The 26,280-nt window shown below is 36.3% G+C and overlaps 3 protein-coding genes across 6 annotated transcripts; 2 read left to right on the plus strand and 1 right to left on the minus strand.

Annotated features, from left to right (window-relative positions):
- Window positions 1-799: 799 nt before the first annotated feature.
- Window positions 800-4,501, plus strand: LOC135584036 (protein RTE1-HOMOLOG-like). 2 transcript variants are annotated; one of them, XM_065096734.1, is made up of 3 exons: window positions 800-926; window positions 3,590-3,892; window positions 3,993-4,501. In XM_065096734.1, the coding sequence occupies exons 2-3, from the start codon at window positions 3,623-3,625 to the stop codon at window positions 4,362-4,364; spliced, it is 642 nt and encodes a 213-aa protein (XP_064952806.1). In that variant the 5' UTR covers window positions 800-926; window positions 3,590-3,622; the 3' UTR covers window positions 4,365-4,501. The 2 variants fall into 2 exon arrangements, with proteins under 2 accessions (XP_064952806.1, XP_064952807.1); XM_065096735.1 differs by having other exon boundaries at window positions 914-1,050.
- A 1,499-nt stretch (window positions 4,502-6,000) lies between these two features.
- Window positions 6,001-14,722, minus strand: LOC135606027 (uncharacterized). 2 transcript variants are annotated; one of them, XM_065096736.1, is made up of 12 exons: window positions 14,357-14,721; window positions 14,167-14,276; window positions 12,914-12,983; window positions 12,588-12,732; window positions 12,358-12,495; window positions 10,209-10,348; window positions 8,658-8,705; window positions 8,351-8,461; window positions 8,086-8,264; window positions 7,874-7,995; window positions 6,511-6,587; window positions 6,001-6,433 (listed from the first exon to the last, which is right to left on the minus strand). In XM_065096736.1, exons 1-12 carry the CDS (start codon window positions 14,603-14,605, stop codon window positions 6,323-6,325), a joined length of 1,500 nt encoding a protein of 499 aa, XP_064952808.1. In that variant the 5' UTR covers window positions 14,606-14,721; the 3' UTR covers window positions 6,001-6,322. The 2 variants fall into 2 exon arrangements, 1 of the variants encoding a protein (XP_064952808.1); XR_010484654.1 differs by lacking the exon at window positions 6,001-6,433 and having other exon boundaries at window positions 6,505-6,587; window positions 7,874-8,002; window positions 14,357-14,722.
- Window positions 14,723-16,463: 1,741 nt separating this feature from the next.
- LOC103975274 (uncharacterized) lies at window positions 16,464-24,986 on the plus strand. Of its 2 annotated transcripts, none has more exons than XM_009390191.3 (8): window positions 16,464-16,904; window positions 17,010-17,173; window positions 19,506-19,711; window positions 21,954-22,208; window positions 22,298-22,384; window positions 22,516-22,688; window positions 23,960-24,086; window positions 24,407-24,986. In XM_009390191.3, exons 1-7 carry the CDS (start codon window positions 16,495-16,497, stop codon window positions 24,066-24,068), a joined length of 1,404 nt encoding a protein of 467 aa, XP_009388466.2. In that variant the 5' UTR covers window positions 16,464-16,494; the 3' UTR covers window positions 24,069-24,086; window positions 24,407-24,986. The 2 variants fall into 2 exon arrangements, with proteins under 2 accessions (XP_009388466.2, XP_009388465.2); XM_009390190.3 differs by having other exon boundaries at window positions 24,427-24,986.
- Window positions 24,987-26,280: the final 1,294 nt, after the last annotated feature.

The following is a 26,280-nucleotide window of genomic DNA, read 5'->3' on the forward strand; positions in this document are numbered from 1 at the left end:
CGAATTGATCGGTTGACGATGACGCACGAAAATTGGTGGGGTTGAGATTCGTGTTCGATTTGATTGATGGGGGCCTGTTTGTCATCGTCACCTACATAATGAAAGTTCTCTCTCGTGAGTCACGGAAGATGATGCTTTTGTCGACGGCCAGAGAGAGACAGAGACAACCGTTGGATTCCGAGTATCGATTCTCATATTTCCGTATATGATCTTAGAAATTATAATTTGATGAGTATATTTTGATCGCTATTAATTTAGAAGAAGTTGATAGATCGGTATTTATATATTTCGGGTCATGACATTTGGTATCGAAACTAACCTAGTATTTGAAATAATTATTTATGGATAGAAACATCCCGATTAATCCTACATCCAAAATAAACAAAATTAAAATTAACTTTTGATGAACATATTATTATTAATTTTAATTTAAATATTTAATTAATAATTAAGACTAAATAAAATCGATAAGTTAGTTATCGCATGAGTCGTGAAGAATGTATAATATATATTAAAAGATTCAGATCCAATATTTTAAATATTTTTAAATGATAAAAAAGGAGAAATTATTGGTTTATGGTAAATGATCAGCTGTAGTTTTTCATTCCTAATTTCTTATATAAGTTTGCATTTATAATGTATTATTTTCTTTATCAAATTGATGATTGATTTCCTTACGATATTTCATTATTATTCAAATTATATTATTGTCAGATGCGGTCCAATGCGAACCGCACGGGTCGGATCGAACCGCGCCGAACCGGACCGAACCGATTACTAATTGCAATTGCTGCCACAAGTCGGACATCTCGTTTCGCCGTTTCCCCAACTGCCGACGATTCGTCGGCCGAGGGAGGGGAAGCGGATCCAGAGTAGCTGCCTCTCCAGTCAAAACCTAAATCTCTCGCCGCTCTCCGGGTCTTTGGGTACGTATCGGAACCCATCTGTCCCTCCGAGATTTCGATTCTTTTCTTAGATCGCTTGCTTCCTGTGGATAAAGAACTAGGATATTTTGTTATGGTGATATGATCGGTTTCAAGTTCCTGAAAAGTAAGTTCCTTTTTTGATGACTATATATTTTTTGTTTTTTACCTTCACAATTGATAGATCTGTTAAAAAGTTGAGGTTACAGAAGGTAGATCTTGTACGTGAGGTTTCACTATGTCAGAGTTTTCCTGCAAATTAGATTTTTTATAGTGGAATTAAAACAAAAATCACTGACCTTACATGAACATTCAATTGTTGTCGTTCCACTGGTTTAACACCTGATATCCTGCAACTTTCTTGACCAGTTATGTTGTTGACTATAGGCAATTAGGCATCCATTTTACTTTGAAATACAAGTTCTTGGTCTACTACACAGGAAGCTGTCGGGAGATACCGATCCAAGCTTCTGCTTCTGAAGCAGTGGATATCAGTCAGAGGAAATAAAGCAACTTTATGACAAAGCCAAGCAGCATAAGAGCCTAAGAGTAGGGTCATAGATAGGGCACCCTGTAATTCTTTGTGGCACTGTTGCTGCCTGAGTGTGATCTACGCAAAAATAGTTAAGAACCAATATACCAAGATCCGTGATGAAGTTTCAAGAATATTGTGAGTGTCAACTAAGGCAACATGCATGCTGTCATGTCACATTTGATATCAATCCATTCTTGGTGATGTTGAATAGAAGTTCATGCATCTTTTTGTCATATTTCATCAGATGTCACTTAAAATGTCCTCTTCAACTTAAAAGATTCTGCCTTTGTCAAAGGAATTAGGGTTGTCTCAATAAGACTTATCATCTGTATTGCATCTCGCAAAGACTTCGAGGAAAACTGTATAACTATTGAAAGTTAATCTGAAGGGAATCTTGATTTGACCTATGAAATTTTAATCCATGACTTCTAGTCATTAAGAGAAGGACATTGCTTTGGCTTAAAACACATGGGTGTGTTGGAGGAATTAGATTTCCATTGCAATTGAATGTCTCAACAAGACTCCACATCCGCAATGCATCTCTGAAAGACTTCCATGAAAGCTTTGTGAACTTGAATATGAAGGAATTTTTTTTATTTGACCTATGGGGTTTAATTTCTAATTTAAATCGATTCATAACAGACTTAGTGGTTGGCTGTTATGAATATGCCATGAAGGTCCTTTCTCTAAGAAAGGTCCACATCCGCATCCGCAACGAATAGGCTATGAAGGCTGTGTTATGAATCTTCCATGAATGTAAATTACAATATGAAGGTCCACATCCGTCAATTGCAGCTCCTGTTCATGGCATATTCTCTAAGAAAGGTCCAAAACTTGGTTAGTGGTTAGATGTGGATGGATTTTATTGCAATTGGCTGGATTATATGTTAGTTAACCAAATCAATTGCATGCACCCCCACATCATCTCTGTGTTGTGTCAATGTAATTGAATATGATTCTTTAACTTTGTTATATATAATTTCCATTGTAGATCATATGTGGAGTGTCTAAGTAGTCATACCGGGTCCTATATGCCTTTTTTTTTTCTAGTAATTGACAATTATATCTTACTTTAAAAAGAGGTAACAAACTTGGGAAGGTGGAAACTAAAGATGACTGACAAAAAATGAAATGAGTCTTGCTCTGTCACCTCCTTTGGTCTGACAAAAATTGATAGTTCTACAACAGTGACCGATGAGGAATTATTAAAGATGAGCATTTCTCACTAAATCTCCTTTTTCAGTTCTCTAAGTTACCTAATAAAATGGATGGTAGTTTATGAATAGCACAGCGCTTGTCTGGTTTGTAACAAAAAGACACCCAGAATTTTCATTCCGACTGTAAGCTTTAAATCATTTAATTTTCATCCTTGGTTTTATTGGGCTACTTAAGATAAATAAATCTTATGTACCTAATATGTCTGTATGCCATGAAGATATCGGTAGATGGAAACACAATTATTGATATGGGTGTATGAAATGGGTGTTTTGGCTGTAAAATTGCTGGGGGCTGAAAGCTAAGTGAAAGTTGGCCAGCGATTGTAAACCAAGTTCAAGTCAAGGTAGGCAGCAGGAAAAGTTCCCATAAAATAGAAATGATAGATTTTTAAAGGATTTTGTCAAAGGAAAAACAGAGAAAATATATTAACTGATGCAAACATAGAAGGAAAACTGTTCAATGCAAATAAGTACTGCATTCGCAATTCTAATGATCCACCTACTTTCAAGCATGCAAACTAATAAATGAATTTTTCTAGTCTGCCATTAAATTTTTCGAAGTCAATATTTTTTCCAATAAATTCATTAGATTCACTATATTGGTTTTGGATCCTAGCAAATGGAGTTTCTCTACATTTTTTGCATATTCTGATAAGTTTGCACTTCTGGCTGTAAAAAATTTCATGATACGTTGCTGTATACATGTTCTTATTTTGGTATGTCCTAACCATGTTTACTATTGATTTCTCAAGGATGGTGAATCATGATTCTAACTGCTTTTAGTACATCTGCTAGAATTTTTGCATACTGTTTTTCTTCTGTGACATGTCAAAGTTTATCTTGTTATGTTCTGTCCTTATTTAGTAAAACAATAAGTTCTCCAATAGTAGTAATCATGCCATATTCTGTTGCAGTACCCAAATCTTTCAGATAGTTAAGGAGGTAAGATGATGGAATCAGACTTAGCCTCCGAAGACAAACAGATGCTGAACAGGAACTCTGACCTTGGGCCAATAGATCCAGAAAGAGCTCGATTTCCATGTTGCATAGTTTGGACACCTCTTCCTGTCATCTCTTGGCTGATACCTTTCATTGGCCACATAGGCATCTGCAGAGAGGATGGAGTGATCCTGGACTTTGCTGGGCCAAACTTTGTCTGTGTTGACCACTTTGCTTTTGGGGCGGTGGCACGTTATGTAAAACTAAACAGAGAAGAGGTATGCTCTCTCTCTCTCTTTCCCACGCATGAGTTTTCTAATTACTAAAAATCACTAGTCAACAATTAAGTATTCTGAACTTCATATCCCCACCTAGCAGTGTCGTAAGCTGACCGAGGGGATGACTTGGGATGATGCACTCCGGAAAGGCACGCAAGAGTTTCAGCACAGATCTTACAGTCTATTTACCTGCAACTGTCACTCTTTCGTCGCAAATAATCTGAACAGATTGTTTTACCATGCTCATGAAAGATGGAATGTGGTGAACATAGCAGCTATGATTTTCCTGAAGGGTACTTGGGTGAACAGAAGATCGGTTGTGAAAACTTATTTACCGTTCTTAATTGTTTACTGCATTGGGCTTTTCCTGGGTGGCTCAAAATTTCTTTTGGGTGTTGTAGCTTTCGCAGTTGCTCTAATTGGTTGGTTCCTCATTGGTACATATTGCTTCAAGAAGCTTATCCAGTTGTAATCGCATAATGTACATCGTCAGACTGCTGTAATCCAATTATCTCCATCCACATGATAATGTATCCAGGTATAATGTTCAAAATGCTTTGTGGTGAATGTTGGTCATAAATTGAAGATAATATGTGCCTGTCCATGTTACCCTTGGTTCTCAGTTTTTACATGCCTTGTAGGTTAGTCCTACCTCTGGTTATCAGGGAAAAGAATTTGAAACTTTTCAAGAATCTCATTCTCATGAGTCGGTATCAAGTCATCGATTGTGATCGAGAAAATATTGTTCTGAGTGCGACAGGAAAAAAAAATTCTTTGCAGTTTGAGTATATAAAAAAAAAAAGGAATGTGTCCCATTACAGTGTGAGACGGCAACTTTTAGACTTCTTTCCAGCTGCACGATTGATTCTTATCTGCTTGAATGAATGTTGTCGGATACATTGCCCTAAAGAAAAGAGAAACTTCATCTTCAACCTTTTTTGCCCATACAATGCACCTTTTCTCTTCTTTTAGAATGGCATCTTTCTACGTGCCAAAGTGCTTTTTAGCCTTTGGTATTGTGGACATTCTCAGACATCGAGTATGACATCAAGGACAATTTGATACTCTTATTTCTATAGGCTTTATGAGATCACCTCTTGCGATATTATTTTTATTGATTCATGTATAAGCTCCTCCTTCATCCCATGGTTTACATCCTTCACCTCCAGTTGGAAATCGTTCATTAACCACACTGTGTGAACCGATGCACAAAACAAGTTTATCTTCAACTGGTTACCTAAGTTTCACTACAAATGGTTTATATCCATACATGTCAAAAGGGAAGCACATGAGCCGAGTTGTTGCTTTTCTTTGGAAAAAATTAGGGAAAAAAAGATGGGTTATTTAAAATCAACAAAAGAAAATTTCGTCGGAAGCGAAAATTGTTCGCAAACCAAGTTGAGGACAAGGATGCATGACTCATAAATCTCATCTCCCAAGTTTGTCTTGTTAGACCAAGTAGAACACATTTTATATCTTGATAGAAAATACTTCATGGTCTTCAGAAATCAAACAAATCATCTCTACTACTTTTCTTAGATTCACGGTAGAAATGATCAAACCAACTCAACCATGTTAATCAAACAGCAGATGTGAAAGCAGTAAATCTATTATATTTGGATTGAATTAGGAATAGTCCATCAAAAACCAGTAACAACCTGGAAATCTTGTTCAATAAATGATTTCAAGGAATGACACTGCTGGTGAAGTCATGTTCTTATTGTGAATACATCATGAATAATCTTGTGTTTAAAGGGAAAGCAAAAAAATAATGAGAAACAATTTATAGTACAACAAATAGGAAAAACGGGCACCTTCAAATCCGGAGGGAGAGCAGGCCACACAGAGGATCAACATCTTAGAGGAAAACATAAGCATGAAAGACAAAAAAAATTGAAGACACCCTTCAGTTGTTTGAGTTCACTAGATATCGGCATAAGTCGTGACTGAAACATACTAGGTCCCAGAGACAGTTAGACCATTGAGATATTTAAAAGACTGTCCCAGTGATGCTTTGTAAAATGTGGCCGGACTTATGTAAAAGATCTCTTGCCTTACAGAATGCTGCAAACTTGTATCTTCCAAAACTTGAGTATAAAAACAAAGGCAAGAAAAAGAGAACAGCCCAAATGATCCTATCTGATGTCTTAAGAGAGACTGTCAAGGTACCAAATGTGTAAAAAGAACCTGGCTGTGATATTAGTTGCAAGAATGAAGAATGTAAAATTACACAACAATGTATCCTCTATGCTCGGATGTATTACTTTGTGCATTTGAGCTTAGGCAGCCTTCTGGAAGAAATAGACCCAAATTCTTTATCATATTTATGCAGATTAAAATGAATGATTGCATATAATAACTATACTCTTGTTATGATTGGAATGTCATCTTTCGGTGTATAGATCAATAGGATTCTGTGACAATCAGATGCTAACTGGTTTGTGCCCGCTTCCAAACAATCACTGTTCCATCTGAATCAGATGAGGCCAACAAGTTTTCTCCATGATTCCAAGTGACTCCTATAACAGCACAGCCATGGCCCTGAAGAAACGGGAAAGCATAAATCTTGAGGCATGTGAAAGGTACATAATGGATAACAGAGGTCCATAAAACCACACCTGAAGCTTGTTTACGCATGTGTGTTTCGGCCGAGTCAGATCATAGAAGTAAACATTCGAGTCCTCACTTCCAGAAACTTCATATGAGCAAATCATTTAATCATTAGCCCGTTGTGATCAAACAAATGATGAGAAGGGAAATAGGAACACGTCCACAAACTAGTGCATGCTCCATTAGTTTAATTTTATTGCAAAAGAAGGGTAAGTCACTATCAGGTCTAGCTAGCATGCTAAATAGAGTACACACTTCAGCTATGTAGAGCTGGGGAACGCATGGACCTGTGCAATTGCATTCCCCTGTCTCCAACTTGCAGAAAGATGATAATCTAAGATACTGTCAAGAGAATAGCTTAGGGAGTATCGTATCAATTATAAAACGAGACTCATTAGCCTACTTAATCACCAATTCTGAGCACAAAGCATCATCTTGAGCAAATGTAGTGGCTTATCAAGATTTTCCAGGTCATTAAAAATAAAAAAATTTGCAGTACAAGAAGATGGTATGAAACATATAACCCTCTTGAGAATTTAAAATTTTCTGGTTTCAATATAAGTAAATTGTTCTTGAACCCAACCTGACCGATAGTCTAGCTGCTATCTGATAAAACAGTTTACTAATTACTCTCAAAAGCCTGATGATGTCTAGATTTTCTTTTCATGATGATGTCTGATCATAATCCTAATGGATATAATAGATGATGTGTAACTAGAAAAGGAAATCAATTTCCAATCAAGTGTCTTATAGAATAGGAAGAATATTCTAATCAATTTATTGATGGGAATCCTAATCCTAAATTATTTCAGATCTAGTTAACATATTGCCACCCAGATGCTAAATCTATAATTGACATATACATTCAAATGAGCTGCCAGCCCAGTTGGCTTAGTGATGAGGAACAAGAACAGAGAAGAGGGTGAGAGAGAATTGGGACATGAAAAAGAGAATTTCTCTTATCTTTTCTTGGAATAAATTAGAACTAAAAGCTCAATAACAACCTACAGACTCATGGACTAACTCAGTCATGCGTCAAATGTTTCCATCCTCTCTTCCTTTATAGATGATTTATACACAAATTATCTTAATAACCAACTACTTAATTAATTATCTTAAGAACCAACTTATGGGCTACAAGTAATCAGTTATTTAAATCATAGAGGAAAAGAATAATGGAGTCTCTTTCTTCAAAAGTCTTAGACCAGATTCCAGTTGGTAATAAACAAAAACCATGCAGACAACCAATGGAACAGTAAATAGAAGCATTTTTATTAAGTGAAACCTTAGGACCTTAAATGTATGTCAAGTCCACTAATGATATTGAAATTTCGGATTTCGGAAGACATTGCCGATCAGGAATGAATATACCTACAAACTCCCCTTTTTCAAGGGAAAGAAGAGGGCAGAAAGAAGCTTGAATATTATGCACCCTTGGAGCTAACTTGAGGGAGCAGACGAGAGTCAAGTAACCCTGGACCTCCAGAGCAACACTGCATGCTACAGCATATCAGATTAATTGAACTAAAGATTAGTTCAAGTGATTAACACATGAGAAGGCAGTGAAAGTAAGAGTAAGTAACCTGAAGAAACAAATATTTCCATCTAGAGCACATGCAAGAAGAACAGGACCCCGTGCGACCAAAGAGAATGTACGATACTGTATTGTTGTGATTGGGGATTTAGTCCTGATACTTCGATTCCTATGTGATCTGGATATTGACCCTGTATGAGAATTCACCTTAACAGTGTATATGCATCCCTGGATTTCATTCAAATAAGATATTTTGGATATCAGATTATATTTCAAGCAAATTAAGGATGTACATCATATGCATAAAAAAAAACCTGTGCATCGCCAGCAAAAATATGCTGACCAGTATGATCATTGTCCATAGCTGTTATCTCATTTTCGAATAGAAGTTTATTAATAACACGCCCAGTGCTAAAATTGATTTCCTGATTCATTCAAGAATTGGTAAAACAATGAGTCAAAACAGCCTTTTCTACAGAATCTCAAAAGAGAAATCCCCTAGAACATTTCTTGCTTTTAGAAAATCCCTAAATTTCTAGACAAACTGATCCTCAGAAACCAAATTCCACAACATATCAAAATTTATGAAGCAAGAAATATATGTAGGGATGGAATCTTTACACTGATTTCTTTGTTTGCATTTCCAACTGAAAGCAAGTTGTTATTTACCTGCAATTACCAAGCAAAGAACAATTACAAGGATTATGATAGATGAGGACAGCATTGATACTTATGACCAAAACATTAAATTTTTGGTTTACAAGACATGTTCTTCCTGACAATTAGGGAACAAATGACATTGCAATTATTCTTATACATCGAAGACAAATTAATATTTATTACAAAGAAGATGGTACTAAACTAATGTCTTGGAACAAAATGCATTTAGACAATTTTGATACAAGCAAAAGCCAGAGCTGAGAGAAGGTTTGAAGAAGTAGCAGCCACGTAGGGTTATGAAAATCTTAAGAAAATACCAATAGAATCTAGATAGTTGGAAGATTTGAGATTTTAAAAATTTCTTTTCTATCTCTATAACCACCAAATATCACTCTCCTTTGTTCTCACCCTTTCTCGTTCTTTATCCCTCATAAGTATCCCAACCAATGTACATGCCCCATCAACATGCACTCTCTCTCTCTCTCTCTCTCTCTCTCGCTCTCTCTCTTCCTGATAGAAAAACTCATCCGATCTCCATCTATCTAGTGAATTTAAAAATTCAGCTACTTAGATGTTTAAAAATTGACAAAAAAATATTAAAATGATCATTTTCAATATTTGAAAAGTAGTCAGCACCAAGGTTCGCAGTATCGTACCGTACCGGCGTTTCGACCTGGGCTCGGTACGGTATGGTACCGGTGTACCAGGCGGTACATCAGGGCGTACTGAGCGGTACACCCTGGTGTACCGAGTTATGCTTTTTTCATACTGTAGCAGTGCTATAGTATAGTACTGTAGCACTGTAGCGGTACCGAGCGATCCGTGTACCGGTAACCTGTCGGACCGGTACGTACTGCCCGGTACGGGCGGTACACTTTGGTATGGCAGACCTTAGTCTGCACAAGGCACAGCCATACAACAAATGGGATGAATAACTATATAGGCAATATCACAAGCCAATTCATGTATCTCTCTTTGTTCTTGGTTCCGATTTAATGTCATAGGCACAACCATCTCAGCATGAGACCAACACAGAGAGTTTACTAACATGTACCATATTGAAAGCTGACTGTAACTGACTTGGCATTGCTACAAAAGGCTTCAAACTGAGATTCTACAACAGCAAACTTTGCTGGCATGTCGAGGAATTCTCATCTGCTTGCTCTAAATAGTTCATGCAAAAATTTAAAGTAAAGTTTCTTGAATTGTCTAACTAGCATTGCTGGATGTCTTTGCAATCTGAGACTAATTTTTCATATGCCTTACCCTTTGTAACAAATAAACAAATCAATCCAAGCACAACAAATCTCCTGAATCATTAGGTGTACAATGTTATGTTCCTTGATTTAAAATGATCACAGCCAGCTATGAGAATTGAAAATAGTACAGACTCTTGATTTATTTATTGATTTTTAGATCCTTTTAATAACAAAAGCAAGACAAAGACTTAGCAAAAATCACATGCTTTCTGAAGTAACGAAATAAAAGATGAAAAGACAAAAGTGAACGCACCGGATGGAATCGAATGCATAATTGAGAAGAAACTCCATATATTACTCGAATGCAATACCCTTTAGATATTTCCCAGACTCGGACAGTTTTATCCATTGAGGACGAAGCAATGTACTGATTGTTAGATGAAAAATCAAAATCTGTAATGTAGTTAGAATTTTAAAAAAAGTAAAGCTAAAATGGATGTGAAAGAATATGGGATGAGCATCTAACTTCATTTACACAAAGTTGCAACTTAAGTGAACGTTTCGAGGCAAGACAGCACTATACTTGTTGAACAGAGAGTAGCACAAAGAAAGCCAAAGATGATATTAGAAGTTACAGATGTAACAAGTGCTATGTCAATTTGAGAAGTAGAAGTGTACCAAGAGCCAACAAGAGGGAAGAAGAGAAGATTATTACTCTAACTAAACTATCATTACTTAATAAAATCCAAATAATAATCCAAGCATAGGATTACATCTTCTCATATATACAGCTAAAGAGTCTTATGTAAATCTTGTCCTTTAACGTTTCATGGAGAGATTTCAAGAAGTTTTCAAATATGTGTCCTATTTGCTAAACAATTTGTCATAGTAATATTATGACTCCTAGACTAAATAACTTACAACAGAGCTTGCAAACTTTCTAACAGAAAACAGAAGTAATTACAAAAGATAATCTGAAGATCACCAAAACTAAAAGAATGATATATGATTATATATAACCTAATAGTTTCCTCTCTTCCTATCAGCTATAAGATCCCTTTGGTCATGGAAAAACACCAAATTAGCTTTTCAAAGATCATCACAACATTGTCCAAATCCAAGTTGCAGTCATATCCAGTTGTCTTGGGTTTCTCAGGAATCATACAGGTCCTTACAAAGGTTGTTTTATCCCCAAGAAGGGCCAACCAAGATAGTTCTACCCTAAAATAAACACAGAACTCTAAAACAGATTTGGCTCGAGTTGGAAGGGAACAGAATTGTAACAATTCCCCATCCATCCATTCCACTTTTATCTTCAAGATGGTTAATTTAGATCATGCTACAGAATACCATCAGGAAACTCTAGGGCTTCATCTCATGACAAGAACTTCAATTTAAACAGAAAATATTTTTGAAAAGTTTGTAATACTACTTTAAAACATTAATCAAGTTTAAAAATTTTAACAAAAATTATATTCACATTCAGAAAACACAAGGACTAGGCAGGCAACCTTGATAATTTAAAACAATGTTACAGATTATATCATACATAAACATTTGAGTTAGGGCTTTGGCCAGCAGAAAATCATAACAATGACAATCTATTAAAAAAGTATTTGCTTCCTATTTTTATTATAGTTGTCTCTTCTACTCTACATGATAATAATTGTTCCATACATTAAATGCGAGGCACATACATTGGCATGACCTAAATAAACATAGCACATAAGGTGCTTGAGCTACCAACATATGTATTATGAAAAGGAAATTCAAGTTTGATCCAAAAAGGCGCATGAAAGAAGTAAATATGATAAGGTCTCTTCAAGATCTAATACATAAAATAGCATATCAAAGACAAAATGAGTCAAGGAAAAGAACGTGCTTTCTAGAAATAGGAAAAATTCAGATCTTCAAGATCTACCATCATATGACCCTCCCATATAAGGTATGCAGCCTCAGTAAACACAGCAGTTATATTATTTTATGCAAAATCTATTGGGTATGTGTGGTCCACATAAACATTAATTTTTTTATCACATGTGGCATATTTTCCATCATGTTTTCAACAATTATGATAGTCTTGTACTATAACTGGTGGTCCATGATAACATAATATTCAGCACTTAGATGTTTTTGCTCGTTTATTATAACTCATAACCTCAATAAGTTCTTAAATTAGTATAAACCTAACTTATATAAATTTTTTGGTTTGGATGATACATTTACTTAACAACTTAGGCATGACTTCATATTTCTCTATTTATCCTCAGTTCACATTCCAAGTAGATATACTGAGATGGCGTTCTGATGCATTGTTATGGACCATTGGAACCTTTTATATGACATAAAAGAACAAAAGTAGCAACAACAATTTTAAGCACCTAAACATGTTGGGTAAACAAAGCAAACTAAAGTAATACAGAATAAAGTATTTGAAATTAGATGATGTTCAGTCAACTAACCTGTAATTGCTTTTGAATGACCCCTTAACTGCTGAAACACAGAAGGTGGCTCAGAAACATGACAAATTGTTAAGCTTCCATCTGATGCACCATATGCAAGTAGATCGGAACTCATGTGCCCAAATTTTACAATTGTAACTAGTCATTGAAAATTTTAATCAGTATCAGATGGTTGGCTTCAGACGTGGCAGCAAAGACGAAAAGATACCCTCTTTTAGGCTTAAAATTACCTGAAGCTTTACAGTTGTCAAAGATGCAATGCATTCCAACAAATGAATAAGCAGGCTCAACATATCGGATTTGTCGATCAAGATCACTTGTATTTGAGCTAAAACTAGCACGGTGACCAAAAGATTGGTTGGAACATCTAAGGTCCTTCAGCATATAAGTTCCACATCCACAGGTTTACGTAAATGATTAAAAAAAGAACATATAAGCCACAGAAAATATTACAAAATGGATGAGTACATATAATCTTAAGTAACCCCATGAAGGAAACCAACGTAATCAAAGATGAAACTAAATTTATAAATAAAACAGAATGCTCCGTGCATACCCTGCTAGAACTCCAGCTGTCAGCCTCATACAGTATAGACTGCGGACCTGGAGATGGAGCCCAGCGCCCACTGGCAGATCAATATCAGTTTCAACATCAGATCAGTATGGAAGAAGAAAAAGAAAACTAAGTTACAAAGGCTAATTGTCACGAGGCAAGAAATTAAATTGAAGGGAAACAGGAAGACCATTAATGGAAAAACAGAAAAGAAGAATCTGGGGTTCACATGCCTAACTTAATCAAGAAAATCAGTTTCCTTAGCATGTAGGCAACTGTTGACTTAGCATGTGACTATTCTTCTATAAAAGGGACCTTAGCAGAAGAAAATCTATAAAGTTAAACCATAAATTATATTCATCACATAATGATTTGCTCTTTAAATCTCAACACTTTCCAATAGCAAATAAGCATATGATGTGATTGTACTGATAAGTTTGTGACACCATTAATTGTTTGCAGAGGTTTTTCAGTATATTTGGAAAGCAAATTCTTGTGAAATGGTCCTGCTAATCTAAATTCTTTATTTTTTCTGAGATCATGTCATATTTTGTTAAGTTGTTAGCAGCAGCAGCTAGGTACAGTCATATTCACTAAGAGAAACTGATACAGAAAAACAAAAGATTCGTGGTTGCAAACATAGAAAAACGAAGCTATAAAAGGACTGGTTTCCTCTCACATGGAAAGCAACCCTTCAGATCTGTCTGTTCATTAATCAACTCAATACAATGGATACTAAGAAAGTATATGAAATCCATTTTCCTGATCTAAAAAAATATGGCATTTGCTTATCAAACAGGTAATGGCATTTACTAGATTTATTATTATAGAGTCATTGTGAACTTAATCAGATAGAAAAAAGAAAACAAAAGACAAACTGCAGGTCATGAAATGTTACTTCCACCTGTTTTTTCTTTTTTCTGATGATAAAAAAGAATTAACTCCTCTTAAACTTGTGTCGTCAAGAAATTACATTCTTCATACATTTGACTCCAAGCTTATGCTACTCCAAAATCAAACAATAGCTACAAATAACTCCTACTTTAAATTTCTTCCACATAATTGAGTATTTTCTTCTTTCACCTACGGTTAGTAAATAAATACCTGACCTCATATGCGCATATAAAACATCAGCAGTTATGCTATCGGCAAAAAGAGCTTGATGCTTTAAATTGGCCTACCTCTTTCTACACATATAGAACCCAAACACAAAATTTCAATTTTGTTCGTAAAATGGTACGTGAATGTATGATAACCTGTTGCCAGGGCTACTCGATTGGCTGGCAACGGCCATGCTCTCCCAATTCCTCGGTCTCCGAATGAAGTTGCGATGCGCCACATACCCTCTCCCATTGCATCTCCACTCCTTAAATTTCGAATTACACATTCCATCACAATCCACTCCTAAGAATCAGCTAAAGACCTTCGGATGAAGGAAAGCGGTACCTGGCGGCGATCGAGGACGGGCGAGGAAACGGCTTTGCGGTGGAGGAGGAGGCGACGGATCCCAACGTAGTTAGGGTCGTGATGGTCGACCAAAGGCTGGAGAAGGCAGCTCAAGAACTCGGGATCGAAGGCAGATGCCAGGGCCTCAACCTTCTCGGTCTCCGATTTATCTACCTTATCCCCCTGAATCCCTCTCCCTTCGATCGAGATCTCGCTGATGGGGTGCGGGGATTCCTCTTCGGATCTCATCGGGGAAGAATTTGGAGGGTTTTACTTCGCAAGATGTGAGACTTACACGACGAGCTCGACGGGGACCATTGCACGGCGGTTGTCGGCACCTTCTTTCGCTTCCGTTTTCAAATCAAGCTTCTTTGTTTTACAAAATTGCATATATATCCCTCTCCGGTCGAGTAACTTTTTTGTGTTGTGCCTAATTTGAGTACTTTATATATATATTAATGAAAAGTATATGGGAAGAATCTCAATATTTAAATATAATTTCTATTAAATTGACAAGCATGACATCGACAATCAATAAATTTTCTACAATTATAAATAACAAAAAAAAAGTCAATAAGCAGAAAACTTGCGCAACAAAACAAATATATATCATAAAGGAAGTAGCAAATTTTTCTGTAATACAAAATTCTTCTTGTAATTATTTGCGGAATGTATTGTGCATTACAAACGTGTTCGCAAGTAATTAACTTAACTTATGTTTTCGTTGTTATGTGATAATTGTGTTATGTAATGTTCAACTATTTTTCTTTTCAGGTCTTTCCTTCAGCGTGCACCCTTGCATTGCCATAACTCACGGACTTCTCTGAGCGTCGAAAAAATTTGATCATATGGCATAGTATTTTATCTTATATTTAAATTCACTTTACTGCAAAATCTCATATATCAATCACCCAGTTTATATGGTCACAATTTGTATGTTTCAGGCAATACATCATCATCATTAGAATGACACCCAAAGTTCCAACGAATATCTTGAATTAATTTCTCACGGGATACATGCGTGAGTATGATATAAGTCCATGCATTACATCATCATCAACATGACACTAGACACTTGGAACAACTATCTTGAGTTAATTTCTCAGCGACCTAAAGTGAACTGACAAGAGTACATGCACGAGGATGATACAAGTCCATCCAATACACTATCATCAAAATGACACTAGAAACTTCCAACAATTATCTTGAATTAATTTCTCAGGGACCTACAGTGAAATGTTAGGGTACATGCATGAGTACGATTTAAGTCGATGCAATACCAAATTGAAACAAAAAATTCAGCATTATTTATTGTTAGCAAAAGAACTATTGATACCCCTGACACTAACTATAAAAAGTTGGCACTCATATGACTCGGATGAAGTGCATACGCATGCATCATAGGCACTCATCATCCACAATAATCACTCACGGTCCTCAACGACATCGTCATTTGTCATAATCGAAAATGTAACTAAGATGTTAAAATTATCTTTTTACCTATCATCTTCGTGCTTTCATCGATAAAACCGACGGTATTAAGGTAAATGAAGTTAGATGTTTTACTTTCATAATTATAGATATTTCAATATAAATTTTTTAAGTCTACAAACCGAATGCTAAAGAGATCTAAGTGCAGGAGGATAATTTATAATTAGCCCTAATTAAACAAAGTGTTCCTAAACTACACGATAGTTTTGTTAGGCTTCCTGTAATATTTTTCTCTGTCATTTTATCAAACTTTATTAATTAATCTAGACTGTGGTGGCGACAATAGTTCACATGGGTAGCAATACATAACTCTAAATATGTATGAGAAAAATGGTTGATGCACATAACATAATTAAAATATACTTTGCCGGAATTTGATGCACATAACATTATTTTGCAATCATCTATAGCAAACATCATGTGGTAAAGCTATTAGATCTATCTCACCTCTTATGAAGGTAATCTCTTGACTGCATTACTCGCTGGTTTCGTTGTGATAGCCATGCTATAAGCACAGCACACCAGAAATAACTGCAGCAATTATAACGGTATATATAACGGTTTGCGGAAGATACCGTTACGTTATATATAATCGGTTCAAGTGAGGCCTCGACACAAAAACCCTTCATCTTCCCGAGAGGCCCAAAATGTTGCGATCCGTCCTCCGCTCTTCCTCCGCCGCCGCCGCCGCCGCCGGGGCAAGAGGCTCCTCCCTCTTCTCTGATCTACTCTTCCCCCCCGCATCCTCCCGCGCCTACGCTAAGGCCAAGACCAAGGCCAAGACCAAGGCCAAGACCAAGACAAAGGCCAAGACCAAGACCACCACGAAGGGCAAGAACTCCCGCTCCGTGTCTGCCGATGAGTCCGCTGCCAGTGTCGACGACGCCTCCCACGCCTTCGATGGCATCGACATCGAGTTCGAGCGCCCAACGGACCCCCTCCCTCCCACCTATGATCCGGCCCTCGACGTCGGCCCCGGCGGCCGCCCGCTCTTCGCTTTGACCAAGTCCTTAGCCCCGCTCTCCCGAAAGGAAGCATGTTCCTATGTTGATTTCAGGTGCTGATTGTTTGATTGAATGCGGCTTCTTTTTGAGCTGAGAACGACGACTTTATTTATTGCGTCCCTTTTGTGATGTTGCGATTGTTGTGGATGATTTGATAGCTTGGAGGAATGGAATGCAATGTTGCCTGAGGGCTTGCCAGCAGGGATGAAAAAGGAGTTCGAGGAGACAAGGCGGTGCGCTGTGATGGTGAGGCAGAGTTTCCTGGATCTGCGTGATAACTTTAGGCGCATTGTTGACCCTCCTATCCACACGGGCACTAAAAGTAAGCTTTCGCCACGCCCGCAATATGCCATTGTTTGCAGACCTCCGCTTATAAGCTAGCGGCAACAAAGTGTGCAGTGTGAAATCATAGTTCTATAGATTTACATCTCATTTTGACAAAAAAAAAAAACTTGGTCCTCCTTAAAAGTACGATTTAAGAAAATGATATGAAGGAGACTGGATAGTTTTGCAATAAACTTTTTTTGTTTCTTCTCTATAGTTGGCACAATATTTTTTAGCATATGAGATACAACTATTTGGGGATTTTTTGTTTCTTGTTTACAAAGATGAGATTCACAAAAGATTCTAGAGTGTACCTAGGACAATAGAATATTTGCAAAATACCTTGACCTAACATTTATAGTTAACTCTCATATATATTCAAAGTAAGTAGCTGAGCATACTCAATTCTTTTGAGGTGTGCATTGTAAGCGAGGTTTACCAGAATGGTTCATACAGATCTGATCTCCTATTTTAGGATTGGGACCAACTTGGGCCAACCCATGTATTGGTTGATTTCTAGGCTAAATCATTAGATTAACTTGTTGAAGTTAGGTGATTCAGGCTGGTTCCTTTCTGTCTGCTTATTTCATCTGGTCGTTACTAGAGGGAGGAGGAGCATAAAGAAGAGGAGGGCAAGGAAGTCATAACGGCAGTACTTTTACTAGAAAGTATAAACAAAGATTTAAATATTTTTATTTTGATTAAGGATGTAATTCGGCAAAAGATTCATGCAGCCAACCTTAAATAGGTGGGATATTATGGTTTTGTTGTTGTATTTATATTCATATCTTTGTATGATATGATAACTTTTAATTTTCTAATATATGTTATTGTTGTGACCTAAGGAAATAATTTTCCTTATAATTTTTTTATCATGTATATTTGGTTTATTTTATTTTTTGAAAGATTGGATAAATTATGAAATCAAGGGAATAATAAACAGCCTGAGTCTTCCACTAATATGTGGTAGGTAAGGTTAATATACATAATTTTAACCCCTGTGCACAGAGAGGTTGTTTTTGCAACTTAACACTCGTTAATCATTTCACGAAGGAGCATACAATATAAATCAAGAACATTTTAGCATATATGTTTATTTTTCTAATTGTTTTATAATCTTCAATGATTTTGCTGTTTTTATAAATCTAGAGAATATTTTATGATAATTTCTAATTATTTTTCGTGGTCAATCCTGATGTGGCCAATCCAATTTGTCTCATCCTACAGATATCAATCTTATCACCCCTAGACCCTGATCTTCATACTAATCTTACGAGCTATAAATGAGACAGAGAAAAATTGTTGCAGGATATAACCATATGTATATTTGCAGCTATGATTGTATATCAGAAGTTTCTCATCAATATTCCATTTGTAGTTTCTCACTTTCTCATTCGATGTATTGTACTTGCTGTATAATTTTGAAATCAATTGCATGGTTCGGAATATTAGGCAGTAAAGAGAATCCATACAAGATTTGTGAAAAGAAATGAGAGTATGGTGAGATGAACTAGTGTAGAACTAGAAATGACAATGGAGCAGTGATTGTATTGATGACCTAATTGCCATGTTGTGTTGTAAGAGGATTTAATTTTAGTCATACGTGTTAGTACAAAAGGATATTTACCTATTTGTTAGCCAACCAATAGCAGACTAGACAATATCGATAGGTCCAATCCACAGCTGAGCTTAACGCCTTGTAAGCTCACTGTACCAGATTTATCGGGCAGTAAGTTGACCGTATAGCATTGTAGCAAGCGGTAAGCCTACTGTCCACTAACAATACTAGTTTTCTTTTCTGTTTTTAATAAGCTGTTCAATGTCATCTGTTGTACCCATTAAGAATTATCAATATTATTGGTTGTCTTCCTCTCTCCTTTTCCTTCACGACCGTTGCCTCCTTTTCCTTTGCAGCTGCCTTTTTTTCTTCTCTTGCTCCTTTTCCTTTGTGGCTTCCTCTTTTTCTCCTCCTTTTCTGTCTTGGCACGTCTTCCTCCTTGTCCGAGACTCTGAATAGCATCCTCCTACCAGTATGCATTGCCACCATCTCCTCCCCTCTTCTCTCTTTGGTCTGGGTGATACTGACCAGTGCGACTTCCGTATTGAGTGTTGGTAGACTAATTCATGCTAGTAACATTCTGGTTCAAAGCCGATTGGTATCAGCACAGGTCGAGATTATAATCCATGTGTTGGTATAAAGTAAAATATACATTCTCTTGGCTTTGTATGCTAAAGCTCTTTCCAAATGGAAGTTTGTGCCCATTGAAAAAGAATGATCTAATTATGAAACATTGCATGTCTTTTAATAGCATCAAATTTTTGTTCATTAGATTCCAAGAAACAAATTGTCCTGGATGGTCCTGTTAGCTGTGGAAAAAGCATAATACTTGCCATGCTTGTTCACTGGGCTCGTAGTGAAGGATGGCTGGTATTTTATGTTCCAAAAGGTAAAGAATGGACTCATGGAGGCTTCTTTTACAAAAACCTTCACAATGAATTCTGGGATACGCCTGTCCAGGCTGAAACGATCCTTCAGGTGCATATCCTCTTCTAATTTGAAAGATAGCTGATAGAGTTAATTTTGGGAGCTCAAATAAAGAAATGATGTTTGCAGGATTTTTTTAGTGCATGAGGTTACCTCTAGCTGTTCTAATAGTTATTAAGATGTTTATCATTAGTCATTATCTCATCTGTATTTATATGTTGGTGCCCTTCCTGAGAATTATTCTGCTGCTCCCATGATATGATGTAGCACTTGAGGTTGCCCAAGTTATTGTCTATCTTCTTTGTATTATTTCTTTTATCCTTTAATAAAATATTATTATTCCATTATCTGGCTTTGACCTTTGTTGTGATATTCCATGGAAAAGAAAGTTTGTGTTATTCTAACTAGATGTTATACTGTGTATACTTTGTGTCAACAATTTTCAACCATCTGGACATAGTGTCCATATTGAGAAGGCTCATGAAATTTTCAGATAGATTCTTACTAGCATTTGTTAATGTCACATCAGATATTAAATCAAGGTATGCAATACCGTATCATACTGGTGTTTCGAGGTTGGCTCGGTATGATATGGTACCGTGTACCGAGCGGTACACCTAATTTTAAATATTTCTTTTTCTTTACTGTAGCACTATAGCACATTAACGGTCCACGTACCGGTACACCGTCGGACCGGTACGTACCACCCATACCGGGCGGTACCATTCGAAATTGCATACCATGTATTAAAGAGCATACATATATAATCATGCAGAAGTCAACCTTGGATGTGAGTTTTTCTATTTCTTAGTTTTTCAACATTGTAGAAATTGTAAAAGAAACATTTCGTGATAAAGAAACAATATATAAAATAATTTCTGTTATGGTAGATGTTTAGGGGATCGAGCATATTCTTTACCTTAGATGCTAGCTTGACATTGATCTTTGAAGAGTTGTTCAAAGTCGATACATTTCTATCAACCCTTTGGCCTACATAATTTTAGTCCAGTCAATGAAAGATTTCTGTGCCAGTTGACACATGCTGGATTGTGCAATGCCATGGCAAATTATGCTAGCTGTATCCATACATGGTGAAGCCAATTTTTGGCTTGTGCCTGTCAGCACATGAGACTATTGTATGCTATGCGAGAAGGTATCGGCATTTCCCTCATGCTATGAACAATTTGTATTTTTTAAATCTAGTATAGTTCATTTTCATTTGGCCTTAACTTTGAAATTTTAGTTCAATCAAAATCAATTACAGGATCATCAACTGGTTTAGACCAATCCTCATATTTCCTTGTAACAGTCTCTTCTTTCTTCGGGGAGTTTAAACAATCAAACTTCTACAATCAAACTTCTGCAAGTGAACCTTGTCTAAAATGACTGCCTGGTGGATTTAATGTTAGCAATGCTACATGTACTGTTTGGACTTCAATGATGGATTAATAATGCTCCATTGAAGTCTAATGTTGAACTGTAGGTTCTAACTATGCTGGTACAAAGTGTCTTCAGCAACTAGATCTCCACAGAATTTTGGAATTTCAACTTCATGATGTTTGTTGATGTCATTAGTTATTAAGTGATCTTGTATCCCCATTTTGAATGTGGATTTGTAGTTCCATAATTTGAAAATATTTTGAATGACAATTTGTGAAGAATGATTGATCCAGTATTTAGTGGCTCAATTTCTTTTGCAAATTATAATTAATGTATTATAATAGTAACTGAGTGCAACCGTTATTCTTAAATTTTCAAAGTAATGGACAATTATTCCATATTTACATTTAGGATTATTCTTATTCTGGTTCATTTTTCAACTTTTAGTTCTTTTTTCGTTTTACCTTTACTTTGAAGGTTTTGTCACTGAATGTTTAACCGTACCTGGTATCACTGACACAGTAGAAGAAAAATGTGAACATTCCATAAGTTTCTTGAACACTTGTTAGGAAATCAATCTAGTCAGAATCTGGTCTCCACAAAAGAATGTGAAGGAAGGGTATTCAATTCATTGTTCATATCAGTATCGATGTCACTAACAGAGAACATGATGCGAGTTAGAGTATTTCATTGGAACTCTTCTTTACAGCAATTATTATTTCCCAGTGGTTATTTGTATTTGTATAAGTTTTGTTTTGTTTTTCTTTACTGCTAGTAAAAGTAAAGGTATATTTCAGGCATTTGCCTTGTTTGATATTGCTGACAAAAACATAAAATATGATCTTTAGTACTTTTCTTAGATACATGTGAATGTCTAATCCCTTTGTATCTTCCATGGATGTTGTTCCTTCAGAATTTTTTGAAGTTCAATGAGGATCACTTACAGCAATTACCTTGTCAAATTTTTGATCCCATTCTTTTGGGGGAAGGTGCTGGTGTTGGATTGATGAAAAATGTTGATTCCATGGCAATGCCTGAAGGTTCTACATTATATGATCTTATTCAAACTGGGATTACTTACACACATGCTGCAGTGAGTGTCGTTGTTCGTTTAAGAAAAGAGTTATCGCTGGTGAAAGATGTGCCTGTCCTCTTTGCTATTGACCAGGTACCATAAGATCGGAACCATACCAGTAATTCTTGATTTATCTCGGTTCTAAAGATGCTTAATCATGTGTCGTCTTCTTTGCTTTCCAGTATAATAACTGGTTTACGTTCAGCGAGTATCATGAACTTCTGACATGGCAATCTACTCGGCAGATTCATGCAAGGGAAGTTACGACAGTAAGTATTGTTTCTGTAACCTTTACATGGGATGTTAAACCATCCAATTAGGATTAATAAACCCTACTTACCATAGTTGTTAGTGAAACACTGCCTAAAATGTTGTATTTTTATGTTTGTCATTTTTACAGGTGAATGCTTACAGATCAATGATGCATGACGACATGATGGTAGGAGCCTTCTCTCATTCAACTGCTGTGGGCAAGTTACGTGAAGAACTTCCAGATGTACCTCGAGGTGCTCGTCTCATGCTGCCACGTTACACATTGGATGAGGCTGCTACTGTATGCCACTATTATCTAAGGTATAGTAGTAGATACGGAAAGCTATCATAATGAAAAATATCTCTTTACATTTCCAGCAATTTAGGTGTGGGCACTTTAGTGCTTTACACATATTGGTGGCTTATATGTGACGATTTATTGCAATCTTGCTTTTCTTTTACTTTTTTGCCCAATTATCATGTGAATTTAATAGCTTTGGGATTATGGCCATGAGAAGATAATCTTTGTTTTGGTTTCCTTGATTCTGCTACTAAAACTAAAAATCCTAGAATCTAGCTTTAAATTAAAAAAGGCATGCTGTTTAACAAGTAAGAGCTTCGAAATAAATATGGCAGAAAAGTAGTTCGTGTAACTCATGCTAATTATAGAAAAACGATCAGCAAGCCTGATCCTGCATATTTGAGACCACCTTGATGACCTTATCATGTCTTCCATTCTGCTTTTGCAGAGTTCATTACCTTTCTTTCTGTCCGATTTATAGCCATCAACATGTTATGGTACTGTACTGTATTTGGCTTCCCTAATTTCTTCCTTTCATTTTCCATTTATTTTATCATGTCATGTCTTTATTTGATCTATTGACTTGTTTCCTCATTCTGTGTGGTTCCTACTCATAGTATCAAACCCATGATTGTTCCTGACTTCCTTGGTCTTAACAAAAGTGCACTTTGACATTGTTATCTTCCTTTTTCTTATATTGAGCCTTTTTTATTTTGTGTAGGTTGTCATATGCAACTTCTACCACTGCCGCATACATTTCTAGTCTCAAACACGTGTGATTCCAATAAGTATATATTATGATTGACTCAACATGTCTCATTTTTCTCCCTGATCTTTCATGTGCTCGATTAACACTAATGGAAACAAATGCTGAATTATCTCCTAGTCTTCAGTATTTTCTTAAGTCTCATTTTTGTATTTATGGAATTTTTATAGCATTAATTAGTCCTCCTTGTCCCATTCTGGACTGGCTAAGATATTCCCTGATCTAAATTTGTACTAGAAGATTTGAATCTGACAGAGATTGGTTTCAGTTTTCTGATTGCCATATCATGTTGATATTTACTTATGGCTTTATAACATGCTGATCCTTGCAAAAGCTTGATGAAGTTTATAGGATTATTGGTTTACTTGTCAGAATTTCGTGATGATCTGATCTGTTTTGTTGGACTAATAACTTGAACATGGTCTACAACCAAATTTAACAAACTTCACGGTTGTAGTGCAGTGCTTAAATCTTGTTTATTGCTTACCATTTCCTAATGTGAATATTTGTTGCATTTGCCTGCAGGCAAAGCCTCATACGACGTGATAGTTTTTCAGACGAGAAATGGAAAAAGATTTACTACTTGTCGAATGGAAATGGATCAGAGATGAGATGGTTGGCTCCTTTTATCTAACATAGGTGGAGATCACAGGTGCTAGGAACTATTATCATATTATCCTCTATATTTTACGTGATCCTTGTAACTATTGGCATTTACAGACACATGGTTGGTTCCTTGCACCAATTCACCACCATTTGGCAATCTAAATTGATTGTTGGCTCCTATGTGTGTGTGCACGTGCATGCCTGCCTGCCTGCCTGCTTTTGCTTGTGTGTGCATGTGCATGTGCATGTGAACATGTGCATGTGTGGGTGTATGTGAAGCCCCTACTAGCCTGGTGTATAGACAGTAGCAACTTATAACAGTATGTGCACCTTAATTTAGGTTTTTCATTTACATGACTTTAACAGGTACATTTGACTTACTACAGGCCATGTTCTTCAGAGCCTTCAAGTGGATCAACGAGTCTGATCTTTCTTCATTTCCTTTCATCTACGTGTCATGTTCACATTCTGCTGTCACTGTGGCTCGGTAGCTTATATTCCTAGTTGTCATCAATATAAAGTATACCTCTCTCTGGCTTGCAAATGCTGTAGTGATGCCAAATCATCAGCTCCAGATGTTTTCAGTCTTGGAGCTCATTCTCAAGTGTTAAAGAGTGATGCATTTGTGGTTTACAAGTCTCCTTAAATTTATCGCACTGTGCCATGATTGGTTGAAGAACAGTAGGGGAATTGTGATACGCACAAAGGTAATAAGATTTCTAGAAGAGATGTCACTATGTGTTGATCAGAAAATTTCTGTTACTTGGCTCGTCTTATTCCTAAACAGAGTACATGATGGAGCCGGGTAAATTAATGCTTGTCTTATTGTGTCTGTGCAACATTGACATTGTTTAAGACTTAGACAATCAACTAATTCAGCACAACTGTACTGTGTACTAGTAATGTCTGGTTTTACGTGGAAAAGGCTATGCAATTTGAGATGATAGATTAGGTATTTTGGTGGTTTAAAGCTGACTTATTATGTGAATTATCTTCTGGTAAGTGCTGAACTGACAAACATTTATTTCTTTGTTATTTTCATGTTAAGGTGAATATTTCGTTTTCTAACACCAGCTAACTTAACTTCCAGTAGCAATCTGCATCAACAGTGAGCATCTGCATTCATCAATTGTTGCTTGCTAGAAGACGGCTCCAACCCCGGCTGTGGATGATCCTTCTTCCTCTGGTCCGGTGTTGAAGTGTTTGGCTAAACCTTCGAGGTTCTGCTGGACTGAGGCTTGTCTTGTTTTGAGGAGGAGAAATTTCTTGAATGGATTCCTAAGAAAAGCACCTGCCGTCGAAGAGCTGTGCTCAACATTGAGCAGTGTTTGGTGACTTTCTTGTTGACATGATAAGAGAGGCTTTTTCCTCTCCAACGTACGCCAGAGTTGGTGGTGTAGCTCAACAATGGGCGGTTCGATAGGCACCTTCCCAAGCACGATGGTTTTTGCCCACTCCATCTACCGGTCAATTTTGTGTGAATTTAGAGGTATTTACATTTAAATTTGGTACATTTTTAGTATTTGTTGAAAATGAACGTAACAACATGAATATTATTCATTTTTCCTTATACTTTGAAATAAAGGTACAATAATATTTAAATAGTGGGTCTATAAATTTTTTTTTCTATTTTATGTGAGTATAAAGATAATTATTTTAAATTTGATATATTTTCAATGAGATTCTGAAAATAAGCTTAACAACATTCACTTATGAGTCTAATAATATAAATATTACCCATTTTGTCTTAGACTTTCACAATAAAGGGATAAACAATATCATAGTAGTTAATATGCAATTTTATTTTTATTTGATTTTAGGTATATATAAAAACGATTATATCAAGTGTAACATTATAGATGTTAACTATTTAATCTCAGACTTTCACTACAAAGTAAAAAATAGCATAAAAAATAGTGAAATCTTTTATGTGAATATAAATATAAATATATTTATATTTGATATAATTTTAAATTTATTCTCTTAAAGCCGAAAACGAGGGTCAACTAAATTGTTGCACGGGATGAGACGAAGGGGCTCTTTCGCTATTTTATTATATTTAGAGCGCTCCCGTGTAATTTCAAACAGCTTAGGCGCTCTCACGTTGAAGCCCATAAAATTGGTTTTGTTTTCTTTCATATTTATCTAAGTACCACTGGCCACGCAAGGGGGGCGGCGGACGAGTTGTCCACGTTGTCACATCAATTGGGTATTAGTGCGGGACGAGTAGGGGACCTCGC

This window comes from Musa acuminata, chromosome BXJ2-2 (assembly GCF_036884655.1).
Source record: "Musa acuminata AAA Group cultivar baxijiao chromosome BXJ2-2, Cavendish_Baxijiao_AAA, whole genome shotgun sequence".
Lineage (NCBI taxonomy): Eukaryota > Viridiplantae > Streptophyta > Magnoliopsida > Zingiberales > Musaceae > Musa > Musa acuminata.